Source organism: Cinclus cinclus, chromosome 3 (genome assembly GCF_963662255.1).
Source record: "Cinclus cinclus chromosome 3, bCinCin1.1, whole genome shotgun sequence".
Lineage (NCBI taxonomy): Eukaryota > Metazoa > Chordata > Aves > Passeriformes > Cinclidae > Cinclus > Cinclus cinclus.
The window spans coordinates 15388574-15404219 of NC_085048.1; the positions used below are offsets into that span (position 1 = coordinate 15388574).

The following is a 15646-nucleotide window of genomic DNA, read 5'->3' on the forward strand; positions in this document are numbered from 1 at the left end:
TTTCAGTACCTTGCTGGTGATGGAAACTTTGTTCCATTGTGCTGCTTCTTTTCAGTGGATTATTAGTAGGCTGTGTGGACCTGTATGATTAACTTGTGCCATCCAGTTAGGAATTATCTGTATCAGTAAAATTCTCTCTCTGCTTTGGCTGCTTTTCTGAATGAGGCAAATGCCTTCTGTGCTGTGAAGTAGCAGGATTCTGGAGGCCTTGACTGCAGCAACTGGCTTTTGATATAAAAATATAGCTGATATGAAGAGGAAGCTTAGCCTGAAATCTGAATTCATAGATAAAATTTGCATATATTAAAATTCATTTTGTAGAAGAAATAAACTTTTCTTCTGTAATTCTTTTTAATGTAGACTTTAATTTCTTTAACGATTTATTAAAGATGCCATGTTGTGAAGTTGGACGCTTCCAGTTGCTCAAATCCAGTGTTATGCTAGAATTTCCTCTTGATGATGAAAATCTGTGCAATGGCAACATATGTCTTTTTTCTTTAGGTTAAAAAATGAGTCCTTAAATAGTTTTTCCTTAGCAATAACTTTGTTTTTATAAAAGCATGGCATAAATGACATTTAATTCTTTTAAAATACTAAAATAAATGTCTTTAAAAGTTATATACTTTCTATTGACTTTTGCAGAGGTCATGCAAATGGAGAATTATGTAGATAGCTTACTGCAGTTAATAATATAATGGATTTGTATTTTGTCTACCTAGTCCAAATATTAAAACTGAATTTGTGTCCGTGTTTTACTCTTATATTTGGCAGTGAGTTGTGCCTATAAACTGCAGTGCTTGTACGACTAGTTTTGAACCAAAATAGTAGACTTAATTTTGAAATTGCTAGGCTACACACAGCGGGATGCATAATAGCTTAGTGTGTCTAAACACACATCATTCATTGCTGAATAAGTAGTGGTGATCATTTGTATGATAGTTGTATGCAATTTATTCTTATGTGCACATAACTTTCCATTGCACATTGTTGTCTCTGTAAGATTTTGAGGTATTACTCTCATTGGCTGAGCTGTTGATATCCTGTACCTGAGGATGAATAAAAAATTCTGTTTTTGTTCTTATACGTGTGCTAAATTATAACTGCTCAGGATGAAACTTGCCACTCAACAGCAAGATATTTTTCCCCCCATGAAATCTCAGCTTTAAATAGATCTTGGTTGGGTGTTTTTTTTTTTCTTTAATTTCTTCTGTAAAATTGAAGCTGCTTATTGGAACAGGTTTTATGACCTTTTGAAGGCACATTACAATTTAAAGAATGCATCATGCAGCTTTAGGGAACATGCTGTCTTTGTTCCATGTGGGTGTTTTTTGATGGGTTGCTCACATCTGACCAAGTCATATGGTATTTAGAAATTTGTATTTTGCCTATACTCAGTGTTATAAGAGCTTGACATAAGTTTTCAAAAGGTACAAAAAAGGTACACAGAAGTATACCATTCCCAATTGTTGAAGTTGGTATATACATTTGCCAACAAAATCACTGCTTGGTTGAATGTATGGTTTTCATGAAAGCTTTCAAGATGATTGTTCAGCCTTGTTCAGCTCATTTGCTGTCTGTACCTTTTGTCTCCTAGGCAGCCAGATAATTTTTGTCTACTTTGCAAGGCAAGCTGTGTATGTGAAGGCAAGTTCATCTGTCTCAGTGTGTGGATACAATGAAACTGTCGATTCCACACTGGTCAGCGTGGCTTAAGATGGGAGCTGGAGTTAGGAAAAGGCTGAATGGTAAATTTTGGCTTTGTTTACTAAACCAAGTAGTGCAGTACAGGAAAGTGTTTCTGTGGGCTGAAGCGGTTGGCATTGAGGATCCAACATGAGTGCTGTTATAATTTTGGGAAATACTGCTTTTGCCTAGGTTAGTCCATGGGCTAAATGTTCACTTGCCTTTGGAACAGATATTCTAGTTAATTTAGTTTAAAAGAAATCAGATTTGTGTATCCAGACACTATTGCACAGCACATGAAGTGCAGATAACTGGGAGGCTTCAGGAGCCCCCTCTGATCTGAACTAAAACACTGTGTAGCTGCAAGTAATATCTTGCTGCTGGAGTTGGAAATGCATGCAATGGAATTTGGGGTCCCCCAGAGTCTGTTTCTCATTCTGCTTCCTGTAGTATTGGCAAGGGATGAAACTTCTTTCCATGTGGAAATGAGTACAAGTGGTAGAAATTAGTGCTGTGGACTGCAAGCCACAGGTAATGACAAACAGGTAAGTTTTGATTTTTGTTGTAGAAATTCTGTGTTTTCTTTTAAAATTCAAGTATTCCAGATGATTACCAAGTGAATATATAACCTGTGATAGAAGATGCTCAAAAGTCAGAATAAGTATAGGATGAAGATTACCTCTGTGACTCTAACACTTCCCGGCAGTGCTCACAAACTCTTCCATATGAACTCCTTTGTTTGGAATGCAAATCACTAGTCAGATTTCTTTTGTGAGCTGGAGAAACAATAGGGAAAAAATAGATTGTAGTGATGATTTTAAATTTTGCTTGTGTTTTGAGATACTTTTGTACTGATTTATAGGCATGCTGGATAGAATTCAGAATAGCAGCTGAATTTATATGTTCAAAACAGTTCCAGTCGAAGTTCTGTTAAAAGACTGAAAAACTAGGCACTGAATGTCTGAAATTGAGCAGCCAAAGTCAGTGGGAATTTATTTTGCCCTTTGGGCTTTCACAATTTTTGCACTAGTCATTCGCCTTTAGAATAGAAATATTGATCTTATGAAATTATTGCAGAGTTTACATTTATTGTATGTAGCCTTACCATGTTGTGGAGAGAGCTGCATAAAATGTAAGGTTTTTCTATTCAGTATAGAATGCAGATGGTAAGCATTTAATGGGTCACAGGATGAGGGCAAAATCTGGGCAATTGTCCATTTGCTGAATGAATCAGAAATACTGCTGGGGAAAATAGAATAAAGCAGCAGAAAGAATACAGTCAGAAGTAGGTATATATAAAGGCTAAACTCAAGTTGCATGGCTTTCAAACCTTAACTGCTGCACTGACTGGTTTTATACATATGTATGTAAAGCTTTGGGAACTTTAAAAGTTCTGCAGAACTCTTGGTGCTTTGTAATCTACATTTTGGTGCACTGAGACAAGAATAAGGATGGGATTGGTAAGAGTAGAGAAGAAATCCAGGGTGGTGTGTGACCATTGTCATGATGCCTTAGATTTCTAAGCACTGTATATGTTTGTGCACATTTTGGGGAGAAAAATACTCACTGGCAGTTTTGGATTAATTTGTGAGGAAGGCTTTCGTAAAGGGTTTGTGCTGCTCGGGTCACTCAGTTTCATGTTTAAAAAACTGACATAATTAATTCACATCCCTGGAAGTTGGCTTATGGGGTTGATCTAAAGGTATATTATCCTGCATTTTATTGCTGTTCTCAAAATATTCTTCTTGGGGAAAGTGTGCTGGTTTGGTTGGTTTATTGTGGGATTTTTTTTGTATGTGTTTTTTAATTAATGGGATACTGTTTTTCAGATACAGATTTGATCATTTGAGTAAATAGCTAAACTAAGAGCAAGTGCCCAAGAAAGGTACCCCCTTTTCACTCCCTACCTTCTGAATCATTTCTCAGGTTTGCTTTTTGTGTTTTGTGTGAGGGTTTTACACATTCCCAACCCTGCAGGCTCATCCTGAATTGTGAGATTCAAGGTTTGTTGTTTTGTTAATGTCTGCTCCTACACAGTTGATGATACCAGTCAGAAATGCTAAGCACTTCTACCCTTTTCATAATAGTAGTAGGAGCCAGATGATGACTTAGCTTTTTCCCTAGGTCTTACTTGCTTGCTTTTAGTGGTAATCTGAAAAAGGACACCATGTTACACCAGTTGATAAATTATCTGTATTGTGGTCAAAGCACTAATGTCTGGGCATTCAGTAAAACCAGAAATGCAAGTGTATCTGTTTTGGGACAGGTATTCATGCTCATTTCTTCCCTCTGTACCTCAGCTTCACGACACATCTGTGAATGTGCAACCTTCTCTGTCTCCCTTCTCCTTCTAGTCTGTCTAGGATGTGAGTTCTCTGGGTCAGAAACATGCTTTGTGGGCTACATAGCATGATTTCTGTGAAAAATACTCGTACAAATGTTGATACTGAATTAATAATTAATGTTTTTGTTTTATTTTTTCTTTCTTGCCCTCTTTTCTAAAACATAATCAGTTTTTTTCCCTTCCAGTGATTCACTTGACTGTTTTGTATGAAACTTTTCCACTAAATCCATAGAATCATCTTGAATAATAAACCTCACTCTGTTTCATTTGCATCATTGCTTATAAAGGAGAGAAAACAGGTCAAGTTATGCCCTGAAAGAATATTTCCTCATTTATTTAGGATTTTTCAAATACTGTTAAAAGCATAATAGAAACGTGGAAGTAAGAGAAGGGATGGAAAAGCATACATGACAGTTTAGAGAACAGTTTAATTTAGGGAGCTGCTCCTATTAAAAAGCTCAACCCTGCCTTCTGAGTCTCTTTCCCTGCTAGCACTTAATGCTTTAACTTGGTGTTACAGGTTTTGGAGTGGTTCAATTGAATGAGAGTTTTGTAGTTGTTTTAATTGCTACTTTAGAGATGATCCTATTTCCATACTCTGACCCTTACCTATTATGCCTGAAACTTGTTTGAAAAATGATAAAGGGATGGACAAGCTGAATTATGGTACTGCAACTGTGCACTGTGTTGCTACAAATACCAATATTAGGCTTGCTGTCAGGACCATAAAAATAGTATTGTGGTATACCCTGTGTTGTATGTATTTCACCTAAGTGCCATCAACAGTCTAAACCACTGTTGTGCAAAGGTCCAGTCAAGCATGCAGGATGTGCAAGTTTCTTTTATTGAAGTGCTTATGACCTGAAGCAGTGGTTCCCAGGCTGTTGCTTGTGATGGCTTTGGATCCCACTATTAGACGTGGAAAATTGTTAGGCAGTTTTTGATGTGAGTAAAAAATAAAATCTGTGAAGTGAGAAATGTTATTTCTAAATAAAATAGTTTGTCTAGCTTTTTGTTTCTCAAGCCACTTTTGGTAGTGGTTGCTGTATTTGAGGAATTTCTTTATTGTGCCCCTACTGTTAATTTTTTTTCAGGCCACAATCAGAACAATTATTTTTACACACTGATTTTAGTTGTATTCAATTCTGGTTTTGCTTTCAGTGCTAATGTCTTTAAATATTTAATATACAAGAAATTTTCTATCTTCTAGAATAAACGGCCTGAAGGGAGGAAGAATTTCTGAAACTATCCTACTTGAATGTGCAAGAAGAAAATAGTGTGCAACCAAGCTGTTTATTTGATTATGTAGCACTGAAATGCACTTCATTGAGCCCTGCTTCTGCACAGGCTATTTAAGTGATCTCTCAGTGATTTTTGGAGCTGAAACATAGTTTCAAGTCCTGCTCACTTAAAAAAACAAAACTGCAGGTCAGATCTTCACATTACTGAGAGAGTAGAAGCGATTTAATGGTTGATAGTGGTTTGGCACTTAAAAAATCTACAGCAAAATACATAATTCTCTTGATTTATGCACAGATTGCATCGTGTTCAATACATCATTCCCTCTGAGCTGCTCAAAGGAGCACTGGATTGTGCTTTAGCCATGGAGGGACTCGTGGGGGAAAGCTCTTAGATGAGCTGTGGTAAAAAGCCATGGCAAAGCTACCAGTTCTGCAAATTACTAAGAATCTGTGGCTATTTCTATTAATTTTTAATACACACTTGTGTGAGATCTTTTTTCTTTTCTTTTTTTTATGCAGGTCAACTTTGTAGTGTGCCAACTGTTTGCCTTGCTTGCGGCTGTTTGGTTTCGAACATACCTTCATTCAAGCAAAACTAGCCCATTTATAAGACATGTTGTTGCAACACTCTTGGGCCTTTATCTTGCATTTTTTTGTTTTGGATGGTAAGTTGCACTTAAATTCATTTTTCAGGAAGTTGTAAATTGTTATTTCTGTGTTATTTACTGCCTAATTCTATGGGGTTTTAGCTGCTACAAATGTACAGAAATCAGCTTAAATATATTGATGAGGTGCACAAATTTTGAAAGATCATCTGTTTGCGAACTGGTAACTACCATACTGGCTGCTATGGTTTTGGGAAGATGAAGCAGGTGCAGTGTGTTTAACTTGTATGGCTTTTTTTTCCTGTCAACTTGCTGGAGAAGCACTCTCTTGAGGCGCAGCACAGATGTGGTGACTAGGGTAATTCCCCATAAATACTAATGGCGTGAGATAAGTCAGTGTCTTTTTCTGAATACTGAATATAATGTGACTTTTTTTTTTTAGAAAGAGTTGCTGGAACTGTAAAATATATCCAAAGACACTCTTAGTAGTGTAAAACACCTGGAAAGGAGCTGGCTTTGACTTCAGACTGTTTCATGGTTTTGTTTTTTTTTTTTCTTTAATGATTTGCTGGGAAGATATGGGTTTTTTTCAGACATATTTTGTGTGACTGCTGTTTGCATATCTTGATGTTTTCACAGTGTAGCAAGACAGAATGTTAATAAAGTTAGAAAAGGATATGCATTTAGTTTGGTGAATTTTTTTCCTTAAAAAAATAGCTTACCAAATAGCTCTCATCTTCCCAACATGGTTTAAGTGACAGTTTCATTTTATTGCATTGTAAACAAGGTGCTTACATAGCTTCAAGTGCATAAAAGACTTATGCTGACTATTATAGAGTATTACTGAACTAGGGGGAAATAATTAAGCTGTTGTGCAGGTGGGAAGATGCACACAATGTGTGCATGCATCTGTCTCTGCACATGCAGAGTGTGTTGGCCTCTGCATGTTGCAGAGATCTCCCAATATTAATTGATATATATTGTTTTTAAATTTTAGGAAAATAAATCAGTAACCTTTATACTTTAGATTTACGTGTATGATTTACTTTTTTATAAAGACTCTCCTACCTCAATCCATTCCTTAAACATGTGGCTGTGGTATATTGCTTTGAGAGAATGATCTGATCTCAGAGTCTTTCAGTCTTGGCACCACAGATAAAGAGGATAATATGGGAGGTAGGAGCTCCTATGTGAGGATTTTTTGAGAGCTGTGTAAACCTAGAAGCACATTCTGTATCCATTGCTATAGAGGCAGAAATCATTAATTGTAACTTGTACTTAGGAAGGGTTACTGATAAATTCTTATATGAATTTTGGGTATGGGAGATTTTGGAAAGAAACAACCTCTACTGCCAATAGACATAAATAACAATTTGTGGAAACTTCTCACCGGCAATACGCCCTGGAAAAAAAAAAAAAAGAGAGGTTTTTCTGCTGTAGTGGAAATATTATTCTCGTTTGCTTTGGCTCATACTTGAATCTATTAGCAATTAATTTCTATTTTGCAGTTATGGAGCTAAAAACAAAATGATGACAAAAATAATGACAAAAAGAACATAATTTAAGATGTTAAAAAGTGCATATTCTTAGTACACATTCTTTAAGAAATTGGTACTTCGGTTGTATTTCTGCCAATGGTTTTTCCTTTTGCTTAAGTACATGTTACACAAGCAGGTTTTTTGAGGGTTTTTTTTTTTTTGTTCCCCTTTCCAATAAATTAAGTATGTATACAGGTTACAAGCCCCTGATGCATCTTCAGGGAGTCCTGGACTGTGCTGTGACATGTCTTAGAAACATATATAACAAGAAGGAAACTGTTACTGTTTTGTTATGTAGTGTTACTAGTAAATGTAGTAACTTGTAGATAAGATCATGCAAACTTAAATGTGGGAAGTAGTTTGGAATCTGCACCCCTGTAAGGACACTTAGTACTAGTTATGTTGTCATCTTCAAGTGTCTTAGTTTTCAGTTGCTTTTTTGATACTTGTGATGGTGGTTGAGGAAAGGAAGAGAAGCAATAATTCCCTTGGCATAATAGCAAATAGCAGAAAAGGCCCAGAATATGTCCTGTTTGTATGTAGTTAAAAATTACTGTTCCATGTGGTATTTCAATATATCCCATTAAATGTTTGAATCAAAAATCAATCATATTGCTATTGTTAACAGCTCTGAAAGAGAAATGTTTTCAGTGACTGTAATTCTGGTATGGTACTCCATGTCAATCCACAGTCCTTTAGGCTTTGATATCTTAGTATCTTTTCCCTGCATAAGAAGCAAACCTCTTAAGGTTTTGTCATTTTACTAATGCCTGTCTTTGCTACACAATATTGCTCATACTTGGTGAATAAGAAAAGCAAGTAAATACTTTAAAAAATGACAATTAGTATATTAAAATGCATATTTGAATTTTAGGTAGCCCTAGCCTAAATGAGACTATCTAGAAGTAAAGCATGGGAACATGTACAGATTAGCTATTCTGTAAGTAGTCAAGATTTTTCAAGGTCAGTTTGTGTCCAAGTGACTTGTTTTGCCTCAGTTTATCATGTGTAGGAGGAAGGATTTTAGTTGAATGGATCTGTTTTCCTGTTGAAAATCTTTAAAGTAATTTCCTTGTGAATAGAGGAGTGAAATTAGGAATTGTTGGTGTTAAGCTGAAAGAAAACAGCATCACTATAGCAAAATAATAGCTACTTTTTAGGCTGCTTTTTATGGGAAAAAAATCCCAAATTCGATGAGTTGTGTCACTTGAGCATATGTGTGGTAGTGAGAAACTTAAGGTGTCAGAATGGGGAAAAAAAAAATTCAAGTTTCTGAAGATCAGCTCTTTTCCCCTTTCACTGGCCCCACTTTGATACCAGTGCTCTAGAGCTTACTGAAGTATAACTCCTTCCAAGACCAAAGCAAACCCCCAAAGCAATTGTGTTGCAATAACTGTGGTGGAAAAAACCCAAGAGCTTAGAGTGCCTTTGTGAAATAAATCTGTGCCTTGTTGGTGTGTAGGGCTTGTTTTGTGGTGGTTTTTTTTTTTTGGTTTTTTTTTTTTTTTTTGTTTGTTTGTGACCATCAACACCATCCCTTTAAAAGTTACTGACAACCTGGGACAAAGAGACTGACTGGACACAGTCACTATTTCTGAGTGGGAAATCTTACAATATTGTGGATAAGAAGTTGTTATTGGAAATATCTATTGTTGTAAATGGGTAGAAAGATGAGTATGGAAATTAAATCACTGAACTTTCATGCTGTTTACAGTTACTCAGGAAATAATGCCAAATGGAAGTATTATAAAACATATTCTTTGTATTTTAAGGATTAGCACTGTTTGCAATATCCTTGATTGAGCTGGAGCATTCTAGCTAGGTGTCTAGTTTTTGTGCATTACTGCTCTCTGTGCTATGCTAAAAGGAGAAATTTTCAGCAGTTGGAAGGGTAGCAGAAAACCTAAATAGAATAAAAGGGGTTTTTCCTTGGGAACAGTGATGGCTTTAAACTTTGAACCTCTTTAATTTCACAATGAATGCATGCAGTTGATTGTCATGAAAGAAAATGCTATGAGGGTTTACTTTTTTTTTCCCCCCCTAGGTATGCCTTACATTTTGTTATACAAAGTGGAATTTCCTACTATATCATGATCATAATAGGAGTGGAAAATATGCACAAGTAAGTTTCCATTCTAAAATTTATTTTACTTGGCTTTTACAAGAATGCTACTGTTGAGGTTTTTTTGTTTTTTTTTTTTTCTTGTAATGGTGCATATAATTCTAATTGTATCATAACATTTCAATATTTGAATTCTCTAACCGTGGTTTTATTTTCAGGAGAGAAGATGGCTTATTTGAGAATTTTTGCCATCTTTTTGAAATATCTAAAGCTCATTAAAATAATACCCCACTGAGATATATTTTGTGCATACATATCCTTATTTTTTCATCATTGCTTGATCTTAAGTCTCTCTGGGTGTTAACAATTGACAAATGTAATTTGAAAACAGCCAGTGCTAGTAGGAGGAAGATGTCTGAATGGAAGACAATTTGTGTGAGAAATTTTCTCTAAGTGTTTATAATTTTTTTTAATATCAGTATGAATGCTGTCTTAGGTTAAGAATACATTTATAAAACACATCCAGCATTATTTCAAGTTTGAATGCTTGATTATATTAGCAGTATCTGAATCCATGTACAATAGCACTTGTTTTTCAGTCATTCTTAAAAGTAGGGAAGACATTTGTTTTATTACTGTATGCATATGTTTTACTATTCCACTAGCCTAGAGATCAGAAACAAATTGGGTTTCCACTGTGTTAATTCCTGCATAAATGTTTAGTAAAATTGCAAAGCCTTGCTTGAATAAGTTCCTGAAGTATGTGAGGCTGTAAGAAAAGATGCTGGTAGAAGAAACAAAGAGGTAAATTGCTTTACACAGAAAGTACAAAGACAGGGAGGCCTTAGTTCATGATCCTACCTGTTAGAGTGCTCTGCTGAATTGTACTGTGATAACAAATCTAACTATTGTCTTTTGAAATATTCCATATTAGGGTCTTCAGGATTTTCTTCAAAGCCTCATGTATTCAAGCTACTGTGGATGTGAGAGAACCTCATTTGGTTGGATAGCTGGCTTATAGACACAGTTTCTTTCATTGCAGGTTGTTGTAAAGCAACTTGTTCATGTAAATTTCTCTTTAGACATTCAACAATGTAAGCTATAACTTATGTTATTTAATATTCTAAAAGAAATTATTAATGTGGTTAAATGCAGCACAGGGAGGTATCCCTCAGGAACACTTTGGCCTTTATCATAACAACTTAACGTAGGTCTCTCGAAAATGGAAATCCAGCAGTGGTTTATATTCCTAATAGTGTGAGACAGGTTGGCAGATTTCCTGCACTGTGCAAGGGGACACTAATTCCTGATTCTCCTAATTCATACTAGCTGGTTTAACTGCATGGCCTGAGCTGCTGAGATGTTGGCTGTGTTATACACAGCTGTTACTGCACAGCTGGGAGGGGAAACCTAGATTTGATTACAGATCTTATGTTGCTTTGTCACCATATGAATTAGTTTGCAGTTGGATAAAACTTCCACTTTCAGTGGAAGAAAGAAATGTAACAGAGTGATTTGTTACTTTAAATTATGGACCACGTGTGGATGCTGTATAGGAATCTCCAGGAGCCACCTGTGGTAGGTGATACAGGCAAGTCTATACCAGGTTTGCTCCCTCCATTGTTGGAGTATCTGCCTTTAACTAAGGAATGCACCAGATACACTTAATTTTCTGTCAGGAAAGTGCCACTTAGAACTTTGTTTGGCAGTCTGAATAGAAACTAAAGTGAATTACTCCTCTCCCTACCCCAGAGTGTTTGTCTTCAGGCTATGAATGTGTCTCATGGAGCCCAGGGGAGATTGAAGGTTAAATACTGTACAGTAGAGTGCAGCTGGTACCAGCTGGCCTCAAGACTGGAGAATGTCAATGTTTTAGTGGGGATATGTGTATATGTACAACTAATCATAGTACTTTTAGATACCTGCCTAGCCTCAGCTTTGGGATTTAGTTTCTGTATTGTAGAGGGACCCGTTGGCTGGCAGTCCTAGTTAGAGGTTAACTTTTGCTTTCTTCAAAGCATTTTTATTTATCATGGCAGCTGCTATGTCTGCTATTCTGTGGTTCTGTTTTGTTTTGATGGACTTAGAGTTCTTTGTACTGTTCCTATGCCCAAATATGTGGGCTGTTTGAACATGGTAATGTAAAGAGGTATTTGAATTTGAGTAAACAAACTTTGGTTGTAACTGGTCTGGTATCTGTGGAGGTGCTTCATGGTCATACCTTTCTTGGATTTTTGGAACATTAGTCTTCAATAAGTTCCCTTATGCTCCAACCTAGAGCCAGGACTGAGAGGAAGGCTCCCCTTTGCCTTCACTCCTTACTATGGGGTAGGCAAACAATGGAAGATGTGGCAAAGGAGGTATAGAGGAGACTTGATGGTTTTATCTTAAAACATCTCAAATCAGAGCCAAATCTTGATCATCTGAGTAAACCAATTCCCTTGGCATGTTAACTGTGGCACTTAATTTGCCAGTAAGGTGTTTAATAATGCTGAATGTCATGATTTTTCTGACGCTTATCTAGAAATCTGACTTGTTATTCTGAAGATTATGAATGGAAACACTGACTAGCACCAGGCAGTGATTCTCTGTGTGCTGGAGATTTCATGATTACAAAAATAACCATGTAATGGATTGTAAATTGTCTGTCTACAATTACTTGAAAAGTAAGCACTTGTTGAAGTTAACAGCTGTGAAGGAATTTCCTGGTAATAATTGTGAATTTCTTCTTAAAAGTATTTGCTGTAAGTACCTATTACAAGTTCATTCACTTTGATAACTTCCTGTAACACTCCAGACTGAGCCTGACTTGAACTAGAACTCAGTGCATTACTTCAAAAAATGGATGTATATGTTGAAAAATAACATTATATATTATCCTTCCTAAAATTGGAATGTTTGAATGGAAAGGCCTTTAATGCGCATCTATTTTGTAATTACAAGAATGGAGTGAAAAGAGAACTACAGTTTTCTTACCTGTAGTGCCTATCACTTTTTGCTGTGCTTTTAAATAGAGATTAAGTGCATTTATTTAATCTTGGGGGGGCGGGGAGGTGTCTATGTGTCCCTATGGTGGTATAGGGAAAAAGAAAGATAGGAATCATATAGTAGCTGCAGATTTGTGAAGATTGATACTTAAGTAGAGAGGCTGAAAAATACAATGCATGGGCATTTTTAAAGTGTTGTAGCCTTCTCAGTTAGTTTGATACAAAAAAGACATATGCTACCTTAATGCAGCTGGAAAAAATTCTTATTATATACTTTGTATTTCCAGAGAGAAGAGATTAAATCAGTCTTTTGCTTAAATCCCCACCTCTTTTTAAACTTTGATTTTATGCTTAATAGCTGATATTACTCAAAAGAATAGAGTTCTCAGAAGAACAGGGTTTTTGAATAATGCCACTAGCATGTAAAACATCTTTTATCACACTTGCAAACTCTGGTGAAAAAAATTTGGACTTCTGTTGTGGGAAGTAGCTGTACTTTGAGTGTTGATGTTTACCTGAAGGAGGGTTCTCTTACTTCCTACACTGTGTGTTTGGTTTCTGTAAGCATGTAGAGGACAATCCTATCTTGGAAGGAAGCAGTAGTGTAAAATTGCCTGGGTGTGTTAGAAATCTGTTGGGATTGAGTAGCTTTTTGGCTTGCATATAGATTTTTTATTTTTAAATCTTTGTGCTCAAAGTGAAACTGAGCACAATCAATCAAAACAAAGTTGATAAAGTCATGTTTTGGGGCTCTGTATTTGTTTGGTAATCTCTGTAGCATCCATACAGATACTTCTTCAAGGCACATTACTCTGCCTGTCATGCTGCCAAGAAACTTGACTGTTAGCAAATGAGCTCTGAGTCATGGTATCATTGCTGCATGGTTTATTACCTCAACAAACTATTGATGTCAAATAAATCAGGCTCCCTACAAAATGAAGTGGCAGAATAAATTGTACCTAGAAGAGATCAGTGAAAGCTATGTTCTTCTTCAGCTCCTGGCAAAGTCAGCCACTAATAAGAGTTGATTAAAAATTCTGGTTGCATGGCATTGACTGAATTGAGTCAGTGGTGTTTGGGATACAGAGATTATGTGCAAGGGTACCATGCATTACAGTAAATTTTCTTCTCCAAGAGCATAATTATCCATGTTTTTTTATTCTTTGGTGAAATTTCTTGCATTTGAGACAAATTTTATGTGACTAATTACGACAAGCTCAACAAACAACAGTTTCATTGTTCTTAATGAAACTGCTGGCTGTAAGTTAGGCAAGTCAGTTTTGCCTGCAGAACTGCAAGTGATGGTGTATGAAGTGTCTGGGTTGGAGCTAAAAGATCATGACCTTTGATACCAATGCATTGCAAACTGTAAAAATTTGTTTGTTTGTTTTCTGTAAGGGAGGGTGAATGTAAATAAAATGCATTGATATTTTAAAAATACAAACATCTTCATTTTAAAGTCTGCTGTCTCAATTAAAGATCTTAAGTTTCATATAGCTTTTAAAACTGATCAGTTCTGTAGATCAAATATCTTTACTGGAACTTCAAGACAAGATCATAGAGTCATAGAAGAGCTGTGAAGGGAAGTGTTTCTGACTCCCACCCTGCCTGTTCAAAGCAGGATCAGCTAGAGCAGGTTGTGCTGTGAAACCCAAGACTTCCTTAATACTGTCATGATCCTGAATAGTTCCAGTTGTTATAAGCATTCTAGCCATTTCCATTTGATGTCTAGCTTCCATGTCTATTATAGCTTAAAATTTATTTGAGGTGACTTCATGTAGCTTAGTTTTCTCATCTGATCTGAACTTGCACAAAAGCTTTTTGTGCTTTAATTTTCCCCCACCCAGTAATTGTCCAGATTTGGTATTATTAACTTAAATTGATCAGGCTCATTTCAATTTAAAGTGAAATGAACCAGCTGTACTTTAGGCAGTTAATTTGATAGGAGGAGACCATGTTAGGCAACAAGTAGTCTGTCTTTCCATTTTTATAAGCTAATCAATAATTAAAAGAGGGGTGAGGGCAAAACACATGAAACAGACTATGCCAAGTAAAAGTACAGACTCCTTGTGTCTTTAAGTCAGTAGAACCCAGGCAGGTTTCTACCGGCTTAAGGACAGTCAGATGGAAGCCAGGCTGAGTAATGAAGAAATGTCAGAGGAATATTTGACGCTGCAAGTTGATTTTATTTGAATTAACTTTTCAGTTATGTTCAAAGACAAATGTTCTTCCAGTTTTCAGCCAGGAAATCCCTTCTTTTCTTCTTGACAGAGGTGATGAAGGATCTTGAGGGGAAGCTGTGTGAGGAGTGGCTGAGGTCACTTGGTCTGTTCAGCCTGGAGGAGACTGAGGGGAGACCTCACTGCAGTTACAACTTCCCTGAGAGGGGGAGAGAGGGACAGACCCTGATCTCTGCTCTGTGGTGACAGTGACAGGACCTGAGGGAATGGCCTTGTGTCAGGGGAGGTTTAGGCTGGATATTAGGAAAAGGCTCTTCATCCAGAGGGTGGTTGAGCACTGGAACAGCTTCCCAAGGAAGTGGTCGCAACACCAGCCTGACAGAGTTCAAGAAGTGTTTGGACAGAGCTGGCAGGCACACGGTGTGACTCTTGGGGATGGTGCTGTGCAGGGACAGGGTGAGAGAGACTCTGTAATCCTTGTGGATCCCTTTCAGCTCACCATATTCTGTGATGCTATAAGAAGGTATGCAGTTGATTTACTTGTACTCTCTTCATTATGGATAAATTGGATTTCTTGCGCGTAGCCCTCCTGGAAGCAATTTCCTTATGTATTGGTTGGCATTGTTTTTAATTGAGAAGCTTAGTGTTTTAGAACAGTACATTTCAAACTTTCTGTTTAAAAGTTGCATGGAATTATGTTAGAAGTAGGCAAATAAAAAATAGAAATCACAGTAGAGTTTAAATTTCCTGTGCAATTTACAGTACCTGAACTTCTGGTGTTCTGTTTTCTGGAAAATTTTAGGTATGTGATACTTTAGCAGGTTTGTTGTGTGTTGACATCTAGTAGGAAGATGCAAGTACCTTAGACAATGTAGCATGGAGTTCATCTTCAAAACTGGATAATACTGAAATAAATAATACTTAGTTTAGCCAAGTGCTAAGCAGTTCTTTCAGTCATTACTCATCACAGGCACAACAGGAACTGTGAAGTCAGTAGGCTTGCAAA

The 15646-nt window shown here is 36.6% G+C and overlaps 1 protein-coding gene across 1 annotated transcript in view; it reads left to right on the forward strand.

Annotated features, from left to right (window-relative positions):
* The window catches only part of MBOAT2 (membrane bound O-acyltransferase domain containing 2), an 87271-nt gene that overhangs the window by 13069 nt on the left and 58556 nt on the right, over window positions 1-15646 (forward strand). Inside the window, exons 2-3 of the mRNA XM_062488502.1 lie at window positions 5788-5933; window positions 9456-9533. Coding sequence (XP_062344486.1) covers window positions 5788-5933; window positions 9456-9533 — 224 coding nt within the window. The remainder of the gene's footprint in view (window positions 1-5787; window positions 5934-9455; window positions 9534-15646) is intronic.